General features: G+C 53.2%; 1 protein-coding gene across 1 annotated transcript; it reads right to left on the reverse strand.

The window, feature by feature from the left end:
• Positions 1-697: 697 nt before the first annotated feature.
• On the reverse strand, positions 698-7,375 carry LOC149809639 (polyprotein of EF-Ts, chloroplastic-like). Its single transcript, XM_089994720.1, has 9 exons — positions 7,371-7,375; positions 7,027-7,195; positions 6,347-6,656; positions 4,955-5,172; positions 3,788-4,258; positions 3,600-3,687; positions 2,621-3,204; positions 2,082-2,311; positions 698-1,502 (listed from the first exon to the last, which is right to left on the reverse strand). Exons 1-9 carry the CDS (start codon positions 7,373-7,375, stop codon positions 698-700), a joined length of 2,880 nt encoding a protein of 959 aa, XP_089850846.1.
• Positions 7,376-22,422: the final 15,047 nt, after the last annotated feature.

A 22,422-nucleotide genomic window follows, 5' to 3' on the forward strand; every position in this document is an offset into this window, starting at 1 on the left:
GCCAGCCCTGTCGCTTGTAAATATTACTAGTAATACGATTGCTTGTAACTTGGTGTGGATGCCTGAATAACAAAACAAGTTTGAACACAGCGTCTGTCGTCCGCTGCACGGTACAAACGCATCAAATGGAACAGGCCAAGCTATCCATTTGTGAATGGTCATCAACCGGCCGCCGTTTGCAACGAAAAACTGCTAACCTGTGATTCAAGAGTGCATGAGAGCCGCATGCAAGTAGGAGCACTTGCATTAATGACGAAGAGTAGTCAGCAAGCAGCAGCCCACACTGGAAGCTGCAAAACGTCCGACAAGCAAACCACAGATACGATGTCACCCCATTCAACTCTGCAGGCCAATAACAAGCCCTGCCTTCTGGCAATGAACAGTTTGGTGTTACATATCACATTTCACTGCTACCTAACAAGGATTCTAGCACTCCAATGGTGCTTGAATGTAATTATGAACTGAGGTGGGACCAGAACCCAAAGTAGAGGTGGCAAAAATTGTGAGTTGCTGGGTCCGCACTTCCATTGATGCAGGCCAAAACACGAGTAAACTTCCGTCAAAGCTTGTGTACAGTTAAAACTGTGGTTAATTTAGCTGCGACACTGCAAAACCTGCCAAAACTGGCGTACGGAAACTCATGGTCAAAGTCATCATTTTTCACAGCACGGCATCAAGAACTAGATTCACCAAGGGCTTAGTTGCCGCCAGTGGCGGCGGCCACCTCAGCAGCAAAGTCATCCTTCTTCTTCTCAATGCCCTCGCCCAAGTTGAACCGAGCAAACCTGCGAACCGAGATGTTCTCCCCGATGGTAGCAATCGCCTCTTTCACCACCTGCTCGACGGTTTTGGTCGGTTCCTTGATGAACGGCTGGTTCAAGAGGCACTTCTCCGCGATGAGCTTATTCACGCGACCCTGCGCAATCTGAGGCCGCATCTTCTCCGGCTTGCTCAGCAAGTCCTCCTTCTGAAGCTCAACCTCGAGCTCGCGCGCGACAAACGCCTCGTCAACATCAGCTGTTGACACAAACTGAACGTCAGGGCACGCAGCAACCTGCATCGCCATGTCCTTCACGAGCGCCTTGAACAGGTCACCCTTGGACACAAAGTCCGTCTCGCAGTTCACCTCGATGAGCACGCCAAGGCGGGAGCCCGCGTGAATGTAGGTGCTGATGGCGCCCTCAGATGCAATTCGGCCGGCCTTCTTGCCGGCAGACGCAAATCCGCGTTTCCGCAGCCATTCCTGTGCTATCTCGATGTCGTTGTTGTTCTGCGCGAGCGCTTTCTTGCAGTCCATCATCCCGCATCCTGTGATCTCCCGAAGTTCCTTCACGGCTTTCGCGTTCACGGCTACGGTTGGCACAGCCTCCTCTTGTGCTGCGGGCGCTGGTGGGGCTGCCGCTTTGGGGGCGCTCTCCTTCTTCTCCATCTGCTCTTGCACTTCCTGTGCAAAGTTGTCCTCCTTCTTCTTCAAGCCCTCTCCCAAGTTGAAGCGCACAAACCTGCGAGAACAGTTCCGTCGCTGAGTGTGTTTACTTTATCGTTGTTCCTAGCATTACAAACACTGGCATCGGTATCAGCACATCAAAATCGGCATTGCCAGATCCATCTGGATACAACTGCACTACCCTTGCAAAAGGTCAGCGGACTGCGTAGGGAATGCAGATCTCATACAGAACTTGCCTCATCTTTGGCGGGGTGAGTGGCACACCAAGCTTCATGACAGCCTAAGGATATGTACTCCTCAGTTTCTGCTGCCGTTCACCGGAATTCTGAGGTGAACCAGTGCTTCACCAGCATGGGTTTCGACCCCCATTTTCGTCCAAAAAACTCATGCATTCAGGCATCTGGACCCGAAAAATGACCGGGTATGACAAAGAACCGAGTTGAACACCACACACAGGTTTGCTAAACGACCACTTCCCCCTTGGAGAACTTGCCCCCTGTCCCCATAGAGCAAATGTCATGCCATTAGAAAAACGTGAAGAGATGGCACATGCCCATGGCAGCTCTTGCGATTAATTTCACAGAACCAGGCCAAACGACAAGACAGCACTCTTTGATCAAGCCTCTTAACACACCTCCGGACGTTCATGTTTTCGCCGACAGAGGAGATGGTCTCCTTGAGGTAGTCGCTGACGAGCTTGGAGTCGTCCTTGATGTACGGCTGAGTCATGAGCGCCACGCTGTTTGTGATCTTGGAAAGGCGGCCCTGCACCATCTTCTCGCGGATGGCCTCTGGCTTCTTCATGATGTCCTCCTTGCCCATCTCGATCTCCTTCTCCTTGGCTAGTTGGTCTGCAGGGAAGTCCTGCACAAAAGGAGAGCTTCTGAGCCATTCCCGCCCAGCGGCATCAAAACAAACCCAACGAGCTTTGAGATGCAAGTAGTCCAGCTTTCCCGGCCCCTGCCGAGAGTGTCATGAGGTGATGTGCCAGATTGATTGAAGCATCCACATGGACACAGGCAACTTCAAACGCAACTTGGAAGTTGCTCTCTCCGTCCATTCCATGCACAAGACTTGATCGGACCGGACAGCCGCCATCAGGATAGATGACGTTCAGTTGCCGCCAACGCCGCAACTGAACGTCGGGTCGCAAAGTGTCTGTATGGAGCGCACCTCAGGTGAGACGATGGTGACGTCAGGGCAAGCGGCCACCTGCATTGCCATATCAAGTGCGAAGGACTTGAAAACGTCTCCGCGAGCAACAAAATCCGTCTCGCAGTTGACCTCCGCAAGGATGCCGAGGCGGGCACCAGTGTGGATGTAAGCTACAATGGCGCCCTCAGCCGCAATCCTTCCCGCCTTTTTGTTCGCGGAAGCCAATCCCTTCTTGCGCAGCCAGTCCTTTGCGGCCGCCATGTCGCCCTTGCACTCCACCAGCGCCTTTTTACAGTCCATCATTGCCGCTCCGGACTCCTCCCGCAGCGCCTTCACATCCTTGGCAGAAGCTCCGGCAGGGGCTGCAGCCTTAGGGGCTGCAGCAGGGGGAGCTACTGCTGCTACCTGAGGGGCTTCAGCTGGGGGGGGTACTTCTTCGACCGCGGCAGCAGGGGCTGCGGCTTCGACTATGGGGGGCTCAGCGGGGGGCGCTGCAGCCTCAACCTTGGGGGCTTCAGCAGGCGGGGCAGCCTGTAGAGGCGCGTAGTCGTTAGCTTCAGACATGCCCTCGGCATCTTGTTGTTTCCCGTCCAACGATGGGGCTGCATCAAAACGCGTCAAAACAGGAGGCGTGCCGTCATGCGCTATACGGCAACGGAACTGAAGGATTCGGTGTAAATTGACTGACTTCGAAACTGATACTATGCTCAGTGTGAGACTGATACTCAGTCTAAGTCTCTTCTGCAGAGTACTGACGCTGTGCTATACAAATATTGACTGAGGTGCTGAGCATGTTCCTGGGAGGTAAGATCGACTCGGGCATGGATGAAAGAAAGGCTTGATTTTACACACAACCAAAGCAAGACCAACATGCAGGACACACGTCCATCTGCATCATTCTACAACTCAACAGCATGTTTGCTAGTCTCTTTCCTGCGTCAGAGATGGAGAAGAGGCCATGAGCGGCGGTTCTGTCTGGTACTCGTCCCAGACTGACAGGCTGCCAAAAATGTAGACAACGCTCTCAAACAAGGGGCAATTGGCCTTTCGAAGAGGCTTGGTGCAAGCCAGGATGGCCCGACCGGCTGAAACACAGAAACAACAGAAAAGTACGCATGGCAACTGCCAGCAAGCAGTGGTGACGAGGCTGCAGACTCAGGCGACAGGCACGAGGTCGGCAACTACCTCAGCAACGGGCTCAGGTGCTGCCTCCTCAACTGGCGCAGGGGGGGCCTCCTCAACCACCTCAGCGACGGGCTCAGGTGCTGCTTCCTCGACTGGCGCGGGGGCGGCCTCCTCAACCACCTCAGCAACGGGCTCAGCTGCTGCCTCCTCAACTGGCGCGGGGGGGGCCTCCTCAACTACCTCAGCAACGGGCTCAGGTGCTGCCTCCTCCACAGGCGCAGGGGGGGCCTCAACAACATCCACGACAGGCGCGGGTGCGGCCTCCTCTTCGACTGGGCCGGGCGGCGATGGGTTCACAGATGGGAGGGAGTTGTAGTCGATGGAGGAGAGGATGGATGCGAAGCTGCCACCGATGTTCCTCTCCTCTTTCTTGGAGGTGACACCAGTATCCATCTCCTTCATCATCTTGCGGTCCTCGGCAGTGATGTTGCTCACTGCCACCTTGTTGCCGTCCACCTTGACGACGGTCACCTGCAGCTCATTCCCATGTTCTTAGGCTCCAATCTCTGGTTTTACAGGTATTTCTCCCAGTGCAAGGCTGGATCGGCCATTCTGGTTGTGCCGTGCTGCTCCACTTGGCTATGCACTCTCATGGAATCGGGCTTTCCATGCGCAGCGTTCCTCACGTGCGTTGTGCTGTGGTCACTGCTAGGGTGGTCTTCCAGAAGATTCTTTCTACGTACTTACCTATGCTTGTGTGAATGGGTGATTGCCTTTGACAGGCGTAGTCAACTGAGGTGCAAGGGACAGCAACTGGAGGTGATGCATGCTTGTCTGGCCCAATGCAGGCACATCACATTGCAGTTATTAGCAACGCTTGTGATTGGCACAATAAAAGGCCCGATGAGGAAGCCTGTGTGGATGCCCTCGCTGTGAGGAACCCTGTGCACTACCCTCCTCATCCGGCCAAGCCTTCTATCATGGCCTTGGCCTTGACAATTGAATCCGCCTCAGTTGACAGGCACAATCAACTCCAGCGCAAGGGACGGAGGCGATCCTAGCATTGTCCACACTTCCAGACAGCCAGAGCTGAAACGACCTGAAATGCATCGCAATCAAATCAAGCAGCAAACTCACAGAACCCCACTATTCCACCTGCCAAAGTCTACACTCATTGAGTATGAAACAAATGGAAAGGACCCTTTCCGCCAGCAAAAGGAGGCGCACCAGGATGCTGTCGCCCTCTTTCACATAATCGCGAGGGTTGGGGGCGATGGCGCCATCAGTCTGCATCTCGGACGTGGGCATGAGCACCTCGAATCCGTCCTCGCAGGCAAGGAAGCAGCCGAAGCCGACTGTGCGAACAACCGTGGCGGTCAGCTCGTCGCCAACTTTGAGGCTGTGCTTGGGCGCCTGAGGCTCCCTTGGAGCTCTGCGCTGCCCGCCTGCATGGTACTGTGATGCGTGAGGATGGCTGCCGGACGACAACAGGGCAACAGGGGGTAAGGTGGACTATTAGCCTATTCTCCCAGGAACACTTTACCATGGCATAGAGCAAAGAGCATGGTGTTGTGATCATGATGAGCCATCCCCTGGCTCCCTGGCGGTAACAGCGAGTGCTGGGGGTGATGTTATCAAGGATGGACTTGTCACCAATGCGCTACGGGAACTCAGCATCGGCTTATGTAGGGGCAATGCTATCATGTACCGTTGTTCTCTTCAAGTTTTAGCTCGTGCCAGCGGCCGCGCGTTTATGACAGGCTTGCTTGTTCCGACCGCTGACGTTCAATGAGCTGTATCACTTCGAATGTGCTGTCGTTGTTTCTTGTTGTCTATTACCTGCCATTATCTATGTGATGTAATGATGAGCCATCTTGTGCAGGGTACCTTGGTGTCGTGTGACACGAAAACCTGGCACGCCTACGTTGAAAGGCAGGTGTGGCCTTCTAATGGGTGAGACGATGCAAAGGTGCATAGCTCGCGCCAAGTCTCGTGTGTACGGCTGTGCCGAGACGTACGCTGGCTGCACATTTGCTGGATCAGCACCACTGTGTTGTAAACAGATACATCACATTACTAATGGCAGGAAATAGTCCCAGAAGCAACAAAGACAGCACTATCGAACAGATACATCATCATCAGCACCACTGCAATTTTGCAATGAGTACCGGCATTTCTTTGACACTGAACATGTGCAGGCTTGGGTTCAGGCTTGATTGTGTGCGGTGCTGATTGCACGATGGGTTGCGTCCCAGAGGCTGTTTGTCGGAGGTAGCCGCGCATCAAGAGGTGAGTTGAATGCAGTCGCAGATCTTCCAATAGAACATTGCGCAGAGGTTGTGGATCACCTGAACGGTCACTGCGCAGCACGAGAGACACGCGTACGAGCTGCGCACACCATCAGTACGCTGCACAACCCAAGTGGTTGAACACATGCACATGTGGAAAGTGACATATGCACTGCCGCGTGCCAGGTCTCCTGCGCCTCAACCCGGAGATGCCGCCCCAAACAATGACAGATACGGAGAATTTAAATTGTCCCGACTGAGCAGAAACCCCGGAGAAGAGAAGATTGACACCTCTGTGGCTTTGCATGGCAGAAACGTCGATAGGACGCACCTTCACGGCGTTCGCCAGCGCGTTGCTGATAATCGCCACGTCCGCCAGCAGGACGAGCCTCGCGCTCACCTCCACGCTCGCGGCGAGGAGCCCGTTCAGGCGCATCCGCTGACTTCATTGTGAGCGAAACACGTTTGTCGCCCTCCACGGTCAGCACACGAACCGTCACCTTGCCGCCTACTTGCACCACGGCGTTCACATCCTCCACGTACCCATCTGCCATCTGTGAGATGTGCACCAGCCCGTTGCTCTCCGCGCCGATGTCGACGAAACAGCCGTATGGCTGGATGGTGCGCTGCACGAAGCTCTCCTGTCAGTGTTGATGCCACTCTGGCTTGCAACTTTCGCCCGTCCTGCGCTGTCGCCTGGTCGATGCAGGCTGACAGGCCAAAAACTTTTGCATGTGTGTGTTTTTCGGTAGCGTGTGCGACACTAGGGAAACGGAAATTGCATTCAAGGCAACCGAGCACTCGTGTCCGCAAGCTGCGCATTGGCCGAATTGATTGTCCACCAGGACAAAAACTTCGTGGCAGCTAATGACAGAAGTTCTAGGCACCGCCCGTGGATACGACTGGTCGAAGTGCCTCCCTTTTTTCTCAAGAGTGCTCGGCTTATCTGGGATGAGTTATGGCTGCTGTCTCGAACTTGACAAAAGTGCACAAAACAAGGCAAGACCGCACCACTGTCCCCACAAGAGTCTGACCCACGCTCAAAGATGAAAGCTTGACCCTGCTTGCTGTCTCCCTCTGCTGGGCGGGTGGCGCTTCCGCTGCTGTATCTTCAGCTGCCGCACGGGAAATGAAGACTGTGTCCCTCACATGACGAGCGATTACCTTGGGCAAACGCAAACTGCAAGAATCCAAGTTTCATCACGAACACGTCAGGCAAATGAGTATCTGTGCAAGAATGGTTGCCAGTAGGGTGCAAACTATAGGGGTTATGACGCATATGACTCGATAAAAGCTCAGCATCGGCATGCTTTTCAAAAGCGCATTTGCGTACAGTGTTTACAAATGCAAGGTACCGCATTCTGGTAACACTGCCGCCGATGCTTGCTATCCCGGTTTCACACGTGGCGATTGAAGCTACCCTGCTCGTATCTGAACCTCATTGTCAAACCTTCAGCAATCATGCATCCAAGCAGATGGCAATAGTTTAGAGGTTGATATCTGTGCAACTTCGAGACGCATCCAGTGCCAAGATGGCGCACAAGGAAACGCACCCAGAAAATGTGAGGCGGGATGATGCGTGCGCCGCACCAGGGGCCTGCAACATAATCGAACATGATTAGACCACTCTACGCTGACAGACTGCAATTGTTTACTGTATAGCGTAAAGACGCTCCACACACCTTGGAGGCCAACGAAAGAGGGGTCTGCATGATGTAGGTGCAGTATGAGGCGAAATATGTCACCTCGAGTGCACCAAAAGAGAAAGAGACGCTGTCGAATTTGTGCTTATAGAGACCAAGCACGAATCGAGTTTCGCATGGCCAGTATCGCATGGTGCAGATGCGTCAAGGAAATGTGGTCGATCTACGTCGACATTCACCCTACTACCACTAACCCGAGCATGTGACTCGGACTGCATGTCTGTGCCAAGCGTCGCCAACAAGGCGCCTGTTGCCATCGCGCCGCTCTCAAATGCAGTTGCACGCGTAGGTCGAGCATGTGTTGTTGCGCATCCAGTGTCTTGCGAGTACAAGCTGTGTGCACCTGGCACAACAGTTCGTGGACAATTCGTGAGCACGGCGTCGGCACGGAACGGAACGGAATGGAACCAGAACGCGTTTCCGCGGAGACCAATACGAGCATTTTCCCGTCACGAGACTCACCTCAAACAGGATGGGGACCCTGACTCAGAACAATTGTAAGAACGAGAAAACCCGCAAGCTCTCGATCCACGCGTACGTGAACCGTCTACGTGCAGACCGGCCCGTCATTTAATCGACCTTGGGCGTCGAGCTCGATACTTGGGAGAAGTCGTCATTGCCTTAATCGCATGGACGTTGTATGCAGCAGCATTGCCGAATTTATACATACGTGCTGCTGGAGGCCTCCTAGGATGCGTGGTTCATGCAGCTGCAGACGCTGTAGCCCCTTGAAGATGGCCAGGCCTTCCAGCTATCGGTGATGTCACCACTGGCATAAGTTGCGGCCGCTCATCTCCAGCCAACTAGTGGCATGCCACGATACTGTGGGTGCTTGAATCGCAAGCTGGTGGCAGCTAACACCGATTGGATGCCCATGTCCGGCGCCTGCACTCCCTCTACAGACATAGCCACAATTTCCGCTACTTCTGCACTGCTTGTGTTATGCATGCTGCTCTGTGCCCCATTTCACGTCTGCTTGTTGGATGAATGGACTGGCTACCCTAACTTCGCAACATGCAGGTAGTGGTCAAGGATGTGGCCTGTTGAATCGTGTGTGATGTGTGCGTCGTTCAGGCCCTGGCTTCCCTAGTGAGGCTCTGAGCATCGCATGTCCAGATGCTCGACTGCTGCAACAGAAGGCTGGCGGGCCACTTTGACAGGAGCAACGCTTTGCTCAGTTTTAGATGATCGGGAGGGAGGCGAACCCTGACATTCAAAGTTTTAATTTTAATCTAACATTCAGGTCACACACACACTTTACCAGCCAACCCGATGGCTGATACAGCCAGAAACATGTTCATCCTCTGAGCACGCTCATGCGTTGAACATAGTACACCTGCTGCCAGGCTGGCGTGAAACGGGCTACCACGTTCAACATGTCCTCACGCCGATTCGCCATGTGAGGGTGTGCTGCCTTCGACGCAGCCTTGCTGGTGGCGCATTTGTTGCGTGGCGCATCAATGGTGCTCTAACCTGCTCTGTTTGCTCTTGCCCAGGCATCCGAAGTTTTGGCAGTGCTACCCCAATAGCGATAGCTGTGAATCGTTTGGACAGTGCTAATTGAAAGGTTTGCTATGATTTTGCCCCCGAGAGTTGGCCCCCACAGCATAGAGCATGGGGGCTTGCTACCTCACTGCATCATTTGTGAAAGTTTTCGAATGATGCATCCCAAGCAAGATGCTGAAGAGCGGACATCGCTGTGGGCGCATGGTCTGAAACCGCCATCCGTTGAGCTTTGCATTTTGTCAGCTTGTCCGCGAGCATTTGCGTGGCGTCGAGTTGCATAAGGTGGAGCGGCCATTCTACGTCGCGCCTGTGCAGCTTGCATCTTTCTGAAGAGCAACGAAGATGCCTAGTGTATGGAGGGAGCGATGTAGAAGTACTTGATGATATCCTTGAAACGCACGTCTCACCCATATGGACATTCAACACAGACAAGGGCCCTTAGAGGAAGTGCGACGTGTGAGAGGGGACCAACACGTGCCGCGGCAATTGACTGACTTTTGTGATCGTGCAGGTCCTTTCCGGCCTCTGCGCGGCCGATAGTGACTGCGGCGAAGGCAGTTGTGCAGTCAGCAACAGCAAAAAAAAAATCACACCCCACCTGTGGCAGCAAAGCCGGCGAGCTTGAGGGCACAATTCCCGAAGCCGCAGTGGACATCCAGCACTGGCGGGCGGGAGCACTCAAGCGGCACCAGTGCAAGCGACGCGCACTTTTCAAGGCCTTATCCTGCCACTGGAGTGACACCTCCGCCATGTGTCTGCTTGGGGCCGATGATGGGGTGTCGACAACCTGCCTCGCACTTTCAGCCAGCAACAACTCGTGCAGCATTGCCTACAAAGATTGAAGTGGTGATCTTCATTCTGTGGCAAGCTGAGGAATGGTGCTGTCGTCTTTGTGCGTCCGCAACATGAAGGCATCTAACCCAACCAGGACTAAAAACAGGAGCGATATGCCACGAAATATTGATAACATCTTGCGATATCTCCTGCTTGAGTGACGGGGCGCCGTCAGTGTCACTGAGAGCAGAAGTGTCTCAAGACAAAGGCTATCTTGAGAATCCACCCCAGCCTGGGGCCCAGGACTCCTGGCAGGAGCCTGCCAGGACTATACTTATCTGTCGTGAAGATAGTTGATGACGACAGCGGTACCTGGCACTGCCGCACGGCAGCACAAATCACAGCGGACGTAGAGATAGAAAGATTCTACACGCAGTGAGGACGGGATCCCGGGGACCTGCAGGATCGTCAAACTCCTTTCTTGCGGGTATTACACCCATCGAAGTCTTCTTGGACCATCCACAGAGCGCCACAGATGTCCGGATGTGCACTTTTCTGACGATGTAATGTTAGGCGCCGACGCAAAACGCATGGAAACGCATCGAAGATTATCGTGCATGCCTGCTGTGGAGGCAGGGGCAGCTTGCTTTGGCCGCTTTCTTATTGTCAAGTACAGTAGGGCCTGTCTACAGAGCCACCTTGGACCAGAGTGCCATCACATACACAAAGCGACGTGCATAATCCAATAGGACACATGCACATTAAGTAAGACCGGCGGAGCCTGTCTATGTCGATTTTTGAAGCAATCCAATGTGAGTACACGCAGTGCCTGTCAACATGCCGACTCAGCTGCTGTAAGCTTAGAAGTTGACATGTGCGCATTGTCATAACATGTAGATGCCGATGAATGGATGGGGGGATGGGGAAGGCGAGGGCCTTGCTATCTCTGGGCCATGTCATGACTCCTGCGACTTGGCAATGATTGGGCGCGTCTTGCAGGCAGCACGTCCTAGTCAGGATTCAGCTGCCTCAGCTCCTCGCTGGCCGTCCACGTTCTCGGCCTGCGGCACAAGCTTTGCGAATGTGGACAGACTCATCTCGTCTTAGTGTTGTCCGCCATGCATGCGGAAAGTGCAGCTGGTTCTGTAGGTCAGTACGGGTGGATGTACGGTGAGTTTGAAACTAGTAGCTCTCCGCGCTTGGAGCCCTTGCGGATGTCTTCCGAAATGTATGAATCAAACATACATTATTGGGTGCATGTGAAACAGTCTCCACAAGCCGTGCAATTGCGTCTTTGTTTGTGTCGCATTTACTAAAATGTCTCCATGGGGTTAATTGAAATCTTGTCAGGCTGTTAACGCACACGAGATGAATGGTCCGCGCATCTTCATTGCGCGTCATTGTAGATGTACTTTCCGACTGCTATTCCTACCGACGAAGCAGATTCTCGAATCGTTCGGCCAGGTTCGAAGCACGGCCTAAAGGGAGCTGCCCAACATGTGAACCGACCACCAGAAGCCTTTGAGCTTGCCAGTTACGCTCACTACAGGTCAGCTTGCTTCTTTCATTGTGTAAAGTTGATCGATACCGCTTGAAATCGTGTAAGAGGCGCATTGGCCTTGAGACGCATGTCAGCGGCGTCGGGGCGCGTTGTGCACATGTATCTCTATCGCCCTGCCCCCAAAACGGTGTGCGAAACTTGGCAGCCCATGCGAGAATATGTTGATACGCAGTAGAACGTCTGTGATACATCATTGGTCCGGTTACTGCAGCCATATGGTGTTGCATTGACATCAGCTTGGATACACTGGGCCTCACAAGACCCTTGGCAAGGGTCCTTGAAGCAACACGAGCGGCAACATGTCTGTAGCCACGCCAGGCATTGCACAAAACCTCGCCAACGACTCCCGTAGAGTTCGTCGCCCTCCGCTAAGGCCAGATATTCAGTGTATTGAAGGTGCAAAGAGGCAGCACAGTCACTGTTCAGTGACGCGAGCTAGCGCTAGTTGGGCGCTCATGGCTGCAAGCATCCAACGGAGCTTGCTCGTATCACTATTTGTACTGCTGCGTGGCAAAAAACATTTTCGTGAAGCCTGCTGGCGCTTCTTGAGGTGGCCTGCGCACCTGGTGTACCGTCCTGCCAGTGATTGTGCAACACTCGGAAGGCATTGCCACCGGGCGTATGAACTGCTGCACAAACAACATTCTTAACTTCGAGCGCGTTTTTGGCAAACCAAGTAGAGCAATCAGTCCAGAGATACTTACAGACGCACAAGAAGTATCTTGCAGGGGCGAGCCACAAAGATGACCATCACCTTCTATACCAGGGCAGGTCTGTTCAAGAATTCACAACGCCTCGACACATCCACTTCTCATTCTGGGGTGACTAGTCATGCTTCAGAGCTGATAGTAGTCAGCAATAACGAGCGCAGCAGAGCGACACTGACGACATTGCTAACCTTGTTACTGCGTGCTTCAGGTGTTTGCCTCTCCACGGCATGTTGCGCTGCTACGCTGCCCCAGGCACCATGTGGCAGGCAGCCATCGCCGTCAGTATTACGATGCTGCTGTGCAGCGCAAGCACTGTGGCACAGGATGCGCCAGTTCGGGTTGCAAGTGCAGATGAGTTTCTGGCAGCGCTGGAGTCCAAGAGCGCTTTGATGGAAATTGTGGGACCACGTTGATTTGTCCAGGGTCTACGTGCCTCCCATCCAAAACGAGTCGATGGCCATCTGGGTACGTGTCCCGCAGGGTTTCGCAAGACCGCGACAATGGGTGATCTAACTATCTGTCGTCATCAGACACTTGGTCAACGAATTGTGTTTCCTGGGTGACAGGCAGGGCTGGTCATGATCGACTTAAGCATCCGGTCCCTGCTCCACCTTCAAGTGTCTGAGTCACTGCTTGTCAGCAGTCAAACACCCCGACTACCCCGACTATGGTGTCAACCCATCTTTGGACATTGGCCTGCCCGAAGTGGGTGAGCACACAGCCACGAGACTTCTTGCCAAATGAGAGGATGCAACTGCACCAAGAGAGGGATGTGGATTCAGAGGATTGTGGAGGAGGACAAGATTTTTCAAATGTTTGGAGCGATATGAATGTGGCGACGTCTGAGAGTCCCGGGTTTTGACGGAACATCAGACAGTGCAACATAGAGCGTTATAGGGTGGGAGAAAAGGATTTTTACGCTAGGCAACCGTGACCAGTTTCGCCCTTGCACAAGGGCTCTTCAGGAGGCAATGAAGTGCTAAGGGATGGCCCCGCGTTGGCCTCGAAAGGTTGTATATCGCGTCAAAGCCGTGAATGCATTTTTCAACTATTCTCATAATGCACAATCACTCTCCGTGATGAGAGGTCATGTGCAGATTTCGTCCGATGGTCCCTGTGTCAAACGTGCAGAACTGATCAAGAATCCTGAGGTGAATGTGGGGTGGGGCTCTTTCTGTAGTGAATCACAGATCTCTTGGATCAAAGTGTATTCCTCGTGCAGGGAAACTGCAACACAACACTTCCGACAAATGTCACTCTACCTTCGGGGCTGTTCAAGCCGTCGGCATGCCTCATCACGCCACGGCAGCTACCTTACCCAGTCAGGCGGCCTACTGTGGATGTCCAATCTTGTGCTCTACACGCCCACATCCTTCACCCTCCGTCGCGGCAGAACACCCTACACCAATTTCAAAAGCGAGCTGAGCGCCACTCTGTTTATGAAGGACGTGGCCATCGCTGGGGACACTAATAGGGCTCTGCATGTTGTCGACTCCGATGCCATCATCACTGGTGTGTTTCATTCCGGTGCCGGATAGCTTGACACCGTTGTCATCGATAGTCAGAAACGGTGCGACGTGATAATAAGCAGTAAGTTGCAGTACATGTCCAAGCAGGATATGCTTGGATTCTCTGCGATTGCTGCGGTGACGGACCTCAGCACCATCAAACGTTGTAGAATAGATGAATCTGTCTGTTGCGATGTGACAGCCAGTGCTTCGTCAGAAAGGGTTTCGAATCCCATTTTTGTCCTGAACATTCATGTATTTTTGGGCATTTGGACCCCAAAATCAGAGGGTCTGGCAAAGCAGTGGTGACAGCGTGCATCAGTCTTGGCGCGCGTGCGCGATGCAAAGCGCTCAACCTTGACTTACTGCACGTCAATGGCTTGTGTGCCAATGCAGACTCATCCTTTGCTCTGACTGTGCCCGAACCTCGAGATCTACTGCTTCAAGTTGTACAGCGACCCAGCGTTTTCAAAGTGTCCGGGTGCCAACTTGGGGTGCTTCGTGTCATCATGGCGCTGCCCCCATTGGCGGATTCCACTGCGAATACTACTGTCATCTACAATGACAACATCCTGCGCCCGTTACCGACCTTCCCAAACGGAACGGCCTCGGGTGTCAAGACTCCTGTGGTCGTGCGGGAGGTGATCACTGCATCTTCCACCGCCTACTATGCAGACTTGCCCCCACCAAAGGGGTCTGTGACAAGCAAGAATGCCAGTTACAAGCGAGTCATGTCGCAGAGTCTTGACGAGGCTCCGGCTGCATTGATCGGGCTGCTGTCGCCTGCAGTGCGCCCATGGCTGCTTTCTCTGGGGGAGGTGCGAGGTCCAATCTGAAACAGAGTGATGGTAGCAGTGATTCCCAAGTAGTACTTGTGGGCACTGTGCGTGGATACAACAGAGTTGTGCAGAGTTGCATCATCAAGAGAACAGGCATGTATTAAATTGTTGCGTTTTGCGGTAAATCGAAAATCCCTCCGTTGGTACGAGGGGTTAGGCACTGACTGGTCGGCGCAGGCCATGACCATCTCCAGGTAGACGATATGTTACATTTTCACATGGATTGCAACAAGCTCTCCAGCATGCATGCATGCGCGATGTTTCATCGTATCACGGCGCATCACTGGGCACGGCCATTTGCTCCCAGCCACGGCAGCCCAGTCACAGCAAGCCCATGACATCGATCATGTCATGCTGCATTTGTATGGGTCCAATTGGGTGTTGGAGTGCTGAGAAGCAAACATTGGTACCATAACCAGGAACCCTGTTAATGCAGGCGGGAATCCCCGGGTGCGGACCTATCTGCTATCGAGGCAATGATTGGGCCGTTGAGTGACGCTCTGCCCCCACCCGTTGTTCCACCCCCTTCCGACACAGCACCTCCTTTACCTTCGCCGCCGTCGAAGTCTTCGAAAAACAGGATTGTGGTTGGCATCGTCGTCGGTTCGCTCTGTCTGCTAATGTGCTGCGTAGCGATCGGGATAATCCTCTGCCTGCGTCACAGGAAGAAGCGGAAGTCTGAGTCAGAACAGCCGAAGCAGCCTCAACCATACAATTCACCACCTGTGAACGCCGAAATCGCTTCGCGTGAGACTGACCCTGGGTCTGATGGTGTGGACAACTCCACCGACGGAAAGGTCGCAAATCGCATACACCTCCACGCAATCTCTTGGTGACCCTACAATCGTGCCACCTCACAGCAGTAGTCTTGAATCAGGGTCCACAGAGGCACCCCTCCCCCCTGACTTTGCGGCGGAGACGATCATTCTCCCGACCGCCACCCACTGGCAGCAAGCTGCGGACGCCTCCGATACTTTCCAAGGAACCTTGGTTCCCCCTATCCAGACACCCGCTTTCGTCAGCAACCGACAGGTTTCCAGTGGCAGTAAGCTTGAGAAGGGCAACGTCGGAGCACTAAGTATACGCAGCAGCAGCATGACAGCGGGTAGCAAGGCAGAGTTAGGTCTGTTGCAAAGACAGCTGGATGACCTGCACGTCAGGGGAATGCTTCTTTCCAACCGGTACTGGGTGCTGGGGCGGGATGATCGTCGGACAGGAAGTACGTCCTTGCTTTTGCTGTCTTGCTACTTTCTCGCTGGTTTTGTTATGTCTGCATCACATTAACACCCATTTTCATAGAGGTGTCCCTGCCTCCCTTTCTCATTTTCTTGGGTGAGAGAAAAAAAAAACTGGCTGGTGCTATTTCCACGCAACACACTTGTATCTTTGATGGACGAGATGGTACAACAACACATACAGTACACTGTTTGCGCAATGTTGGGCAGGATGACGGCAGAAGTTCCAGCTCTAGAAAACAGGCCTTATGTGTTACTCAGCTTTGTATACAAGACAGGAACTACCTGGCAATGGCTTTGTCATTTCTTTGGTGCAAACCACAACTGAACTCCTGAGGTGGCGGTGTCTAGATTGGTGAGAGACAGTGAGTACTAATCGAAAGACAGCGAACCCAAGTAGTTGCTGCCCGGTTGAACCATACAACATTCGTGAGGTATCAAGTCTGGGGACTGCTGACAAACATTTTTGATATGCGTGCATTGCCCACCATGCGCTTTGGCTCTTAAGCTTCCTTATTGCCGAAGAATGGGCATGCAGCTGTTGACTAAAACATCGGGCTGAGGATTTTCGCAGGTGATACGAAATCGCTGAACCTTGTCTGGCCATGCGCAGGTCAAGGCGTAGTGCAGTTTGCATCTCACAATAAGGACGCTAAACGGAAATTCGCACTCAAGTTCTATCTGGACCAAACTGCTTTCCAGACGGAGCATTCGCATTATACAAACCCTCAGCTCCAGCAAGGGAACGTTTTGCCACCTGTTGAGGACATCTGTCCTAGTGAAGACCAGTGCCACATCCTGGGTCGGTACGCGTTCAAATGCACTCTGAGCTTCCCAGTTGATGATGCCTTGTCCAGCAATGTTCTGGCTGCTACTTCAAGCCTCTGCCATATGTTGCAGACTCTTGGGCACATTGCTCATGCCAGCTGCTCTTAGTTGGCGTAAGTTCCAACTACGCCACGATTTTGGGAAGATCGGGAAGATTATTTATCAGGAAGATTTTATGTTCTTGTCTTCGTTCGTGTTGCAGACCCTTGAGATGTCGCCCTGTAGACCTGTCTGATCGTGTCAGTTTTGTTCACATGGGGTGCCGCCTTGTGGCATTGGGGCGAGAGGCACTCATGGCAGGCGTGTTTGCTGACGGGCCATGAGCATCACAGATGTCTCCAATCATGACACGTACATATGCAAGTACAACCACGCTCTCTGTGTCTTTGGAGATCAGTAGCTGTTGCATTTGGCTGGTGCAGTGCGCAACACGATTCATATTCTCCCACCACGCCACTCAGCGTTTCGCCAGACATGCAACTTGAATTTCGCGATGCCTTGAAATGCATGATACCTGGAGGCAACAATGGTCCAACCCCAATCTGGTGAATGACAGACGCCACTGCATACACTCCGGCAACCATGATATGAAGAAATTGGCTTTGTGATGATAGGCACGCAGCAGCATGGTCAACATGGATAACCCTGGACCCATTGTTATGTGGAATTTACATTATTGATGACTTGTTTAACGTAGCACTACCGGACGCACAAGGCACTACTGGAAGGCCAAATGTGGCCTGGAACCCCCCCCCCCCCCCTTTGTACAAAAAAGGCTTTTGCCATGCCTTGATCCACTTAAACCGCCATGACACGCAGACCGCTACCACCAATGATAGCAATGGAGAAGGGTGAATCCCTGGACGACCGGGTGAAGCGGAGCGACCCAGACACGCTCAGCAGCCTGCAGATCATCGTGAGTTGCGCGCAGCAGGTGAGGGACATGCACGCCCTTGGCCTTGTGCACCGTGACCTCAAGCCACGCAACATCGTGTTCCTTCCCTCCAAAAACATGTGGACCGTCATTGACTTTGGCAACGCGGCGATCATCGGTGTGTTTACAATTGACCTTCCCTCTCTCGACCATGCCTTTCAGCACTCCGCACTACTGCCAAACTTTGGCACCCGTTCCGTTAATGAATGCTCGTTGTATGCACGAACCAGCGTGAGAGAGAGGCGACAGCAAAACAGAAACGGCAGTTGTGTGCACGGTTCTGAGAAATATGCCTGTTCTTGCAAGGTGAGAACTCACGCTTTCTGAGCTCCTTGCAGATGCAGGCGTGGCGGCGCCAATTGCATCACAACGCAGACTATATTGCAGCGGAACTGGAATCGGTGCTCGGTATCAACAGTCCTCGCTGTGATTATGTGCTGAGATTGCGTTGTAAAGAAATACATTGCATCATCATTTTCGGGCTGAGTGTGAGATGTTCATAATGGGGGCAAATCACGACTTTCGGCTGAGTTAAATTCACGCCACACGTCAGCTGACTGATGCTTCACGTGCACAGGTTCACAAGGGCGTCTGCGTCACAGGCCTGCTGTACGCGTCGCCCGAGACTGTGATAGCAGCGGGTCACGGGAAGGAGAGCGTGATCGCAGATCCATCAGCGGACGTGTGGTCGCTGGGCATGGTGGCATGGGAGCTCTTTACCTGCTCGCGGGTCTTCTCGGACGATGACACTGATGCAGTGCGCAGCCTCCCATTGCTATCAGCTTTTGATGGCATGCATTATTCAGTTAAAACATAAACACTGTCAATCTTTCTATATTCCTGTATTCGTATATTCCTATATTCCTATATTCAGCAACCCCAGCAACCCGTACATGCAACCATGGTGTGTGAAAAGCAGGCGGCAGCCCATCAGTCGCTCTGGACGCTCCAAGAAATATCATTAGTATCTGCACAAGCTCTCGGGGTCCCAGGAAGTGTCGAAAGAAAAAAAAAAATTCGTCGTGTGCAAGTGTGATGCGACTCCCTGTGCAATCTAAGGACAACAATGCCAGAAATGCATTTGCTGCAGAAGCCATCTCATCTTCGTTCCGAAAAACAGACTACTTTTATATCTTCGTTCTGAAAACAGACTAGTTAAGATAAGCCAATCAGGAACCACGCTATGTCCCTGGAGGCGCACCCTGCGCCGACAGGGACGTGCCCAAGGGGGTGATGATGTATCATTTTACCATGCTGCCGCAGCCAAATGAGCATGGGCTCCCAGTACTGGAATCGGTGTATCTCCCTGATGGTAAGCATACCTGGACCAGCCTGATCTACCATAGCCTGATCTGACATGATATCCGTGCGGACCATCATCGTGCAGGTGCTGCGGACTGCACTTGGCGAGCTTCAGTATCCATGGGAAAACACGAGTGATGCGAGCTTCCAGTCTAACATGGGCAAACTCGGGGTGACAAGAGATGGAGTGATGAGGATGCTGCAGCGGAACCCCTCGGACCGAATCACGCTGTGGGAGGTGTTGAGTACGTGGACGAAGTATCTGCAGATGTAGACCGACCAGGAGACCCTGGCATGGTAACCAGTTCATGTCGATGTATTTTAATTATCAGTTAGGCTGATTTTTATGCGTTGTCTTTTCAAGCATTGGCTGCTCTTCATGCGGCATGGTGTTGCCTATGCTGCACTTGGATTAGATGCCACAGCCTTGGATGGATTTGGCATTGTGTGCTCTCGCACCCAGATAGCCTTCGTCCTTGCTGGTGCGGATGACCAGCCACAGCCCTGGCGGTGTGCATGGTGCTCGTTTGACAACCCCGTAAGGCCCATGCAAAGGTCGATTCTCAGCGCTGAGCTGTTGGCAGGGTTTGCACCAACGTTGATGACTCCAATTTCCGGTACACCAAACGTACTGTAACTGGACATTGGGTAGGTACAAGCTGGTTCTAGGACCAGTGCACCTAGCAACAAGATCAACCGAAGTGCATCCATTCATAAACGGCCTGTATAATCCCAAACATAACACTATTATCACGGCAACCATCAGCCCAATCTTATGGAAAGGCAGTGGCATCAGAGCCATTGGGCGTACTGTCCATGGAACGTGTCGCAGCATCGGGCGATGTCCATGTACAATTCGAGCTGGTTACACCAAGAACCGGTACTGCAAATTGACTTGCAGGCATCACGAGCTGTCATACTTGGAAGCAATAGCGAGGTTACCATGCTGTCCAAGGGCAATCCAAGGAGTATGCCGCTCTGTAAACTAGCAGGATCATCGTTAACGAACGAGACAATGTCTAAAAATTCACCAATGAACGTCTATGCTTGCAAGCAACAATCACGTCGTCGTTATTACGGCGCACGTGTTCATGAATATAAGTTCTCATGAGGTTGCAACCTGCTGCAAGTCCTCTTCAAGCTGCGCCATTGCTGCTACAAGGTCAACTGCCACGGAGGCCTTGGACTGCTCAAGAGTGAGAGTTCGCTTGACCACGTTGAAGCACTCAATCTTGTCGCCCTCCTCCCATGACCAGAAGTTCTGCAACGCAAACCCAATGAGAAAGGACCAGATGGCCAAGCATGTTTCAATGTGCATGTGCACTCAATGCGTCGCAAATGCGAGCCTAATTAGCGCATTGCACAAGGCTGAAGCCTCTAGCGGTACTATCTCCCGGGTGTTGACCTAAGTGAAATCTCGGTTGCCTTTCACCTCAGCGGTGCAAAATTCGCTCATTCCAATCTTGCACCACGGCGGTAAACAGGATGGAAATCTGGCAGCCTCGGCACGAAATGCTCTATTCAATGGCAGATGCTGATGACGGACAGATTATGGCATGCCAGCAAACAGAGCAAATCGTACGAACCTAAAACCCGGCCTAAGAACGAGTCGCAGGCAGATGCACCGTGCCGCATTCCACCCGAAAAAACCATGCGGGATTTGGTTTAATGTGCCTTTATGCTCACCACATGTTTCATAGCGCTCGATTTACGACAGTAGCAAGAACAACAGGAAGCTCCCCAGTCTCCAAACATCTGAATAGGCAAGGCTCGACCGCTGAGCGGTCTCAGCTCTCGCGGCGCACTTCTCTTAGTTTGGTTGGACTACGACCTCTGAGCTCGTCTACATGGCTATGAGGTCATCTCTCAAACACATTGGCTATCGATTCCGGACACTGAGGCCTCGACCGCGCTACGCGCACTCTCAGCTCATGTGACTATGCAGTTAGACTTCGGCCATACACCGTCTAGCAACGAACACTCGCTCAATCTAAAGTGCTCGAAGTGCCACTTTAGATTGCACTAAAGTGACAAGAACTTGGACGTACCTCGACTGCCACACCACATTCAGTACCCTCCTCCACACTTTCCACATCATCCTTGACGCGCCGCAACGACGTCAGCTTCCCCTCAAACACAAGCTTCTTCCGATTCCGGCGAACCTCGACAAAGCAGTCCTTCTGCAGCCGGCCTCCGACACCATACAGCCCGCGACAATGTTGCGGCCCTTGCCAAAAAGCGCCTTGACTTCTGCCTTGCCGATTGTCACCTTGTCTTCAACCGCCTTAATCTTGCCCTCCATCGCCGCACGAACGTCGTCTAAGAGGTCGTAGATTACGTTGTATGTGTTGAGCTGGACACCTTTCGACTTGGCAACGGCGCGTACGTCTTCAGGAATGTTGACGTTGACCCAATGATTGACCCCCCTGAGATGAGCGCGAGGTCGATGTCAGAAGGTGTGACCTCCCCGGAGGCGGCATGGAGGAAGCGAAGCGCAACCGTGTCCTGAGGGAGACTGAGCAGGGCGCCCTTGACAGCTTCGAGGGTGCCCGAGGCGTCGGTTTTTATGACGAGGTTCATTCGTTGCAGAGCCTCCTGGTCGTCGTCGACAGTGGCCATAGAGGAGAGTGTGACAGCGTTGGCCCCACTCATCTCTGCCAGCCGCTGGAGGACGATCCTTCTCCCTCTGCCCCTCCGCAGCTTCGCGCGCAGCCGCCTCGGTTGCATAAACGCGGAATGTGTCGCCCCGCGGATGGAACGGAGTCGAGGCCAAGGACCTGCACGGCTTGGGAGGGGGTGGCTATGTCCGTGGTCTTGCCCCGGGAGTCCGTCATTGCCTTGACGCGGCCAACGCTTGCACCAGCAGCCACCGTGTCGCCGACCTACACAGCAGTGGGCGATCAGCAGGTGAGGACCCTGACTCCTAGCCCTTGACAGAAGGCTGGTACCAGTTGCACATAAAGGTTGCGCAGTGTGGACCCTAAAGCCTACCCCTCGACAGAAGGTTGGCACAAGTTGCACATAAAGGTTGCAAAGTGTGCGCACCCGTAGGGAACCAGCTTGGACGAGCAGCGTGCACAGAGGCCCAACCTTCTTGTCCAACAATGCCTCAAGGACGGTGCCCTCAGCGAGGCGGGAGGGGTTGGCCTGGAAGTCCTCGATCTCGGCAACCAGCGCCAGGGTCTCTAGCAGCTCGTTGACTCCGGTTCCCTTCTTTGCCGAGATCTGCACGTAACGGCACCTTGCCCCCCCAGTCCTCCGGCAGGAGCTCCGCCTGCCCTGCAAGCTCCTGCTTGACTCGCTCAACATCTGCTCCCGGCTTGTCGATCTTGTTGATTGCCACCACCATGGGGACCTGAAAACACAGCGAATTGTTTACAACACCAAAGCATCCACATGGTCATTGCTGCTTGGGCGTGCTAACTGCACACTGACATCATGCCAGGGAGTGTGCAGACCCTGATGGACACTGACATATCACGAATCATCTCATCCATATATGGTCGA

This window comes from Nuphar pumila, unplaced genomic scaffold (assembly GCF_984573655.1).
Source record: "Nuphar pumila unplaced genomic scaffold, dmNupPumi1.hap1.1 HAP1_SCAFFOLD_942, whole genome shotgun sequence".
NCBI classification, from domain to species: Eukaryota; Viridiplantae; Streptophyta; class Magnoliopsida; order Nymphaeales; family Nymphaeaceae; genus Nuphar; species Nuphar pumila.

Bases quoted from the DNA above. Each gene is read 5' to 3' on its own strand.
- LOC149809639 (XM_089994720.1), bottom strand. The intron at 4,259-4,954 runs GTGCGCCTCCTT...AATGAGCTGCAG, and splicing joins AAGAGGGCGACAGCATCCTG to GTGACCGTCGTCAAGGTGGA. The intron at 1,503-2,081 runs GTGTGTTAAGAG...CTGTTCTCGCAG, and splicing joins GAAAACATGAACGTCCGGAG to GTTTGTGCGCTTCAACTTGG.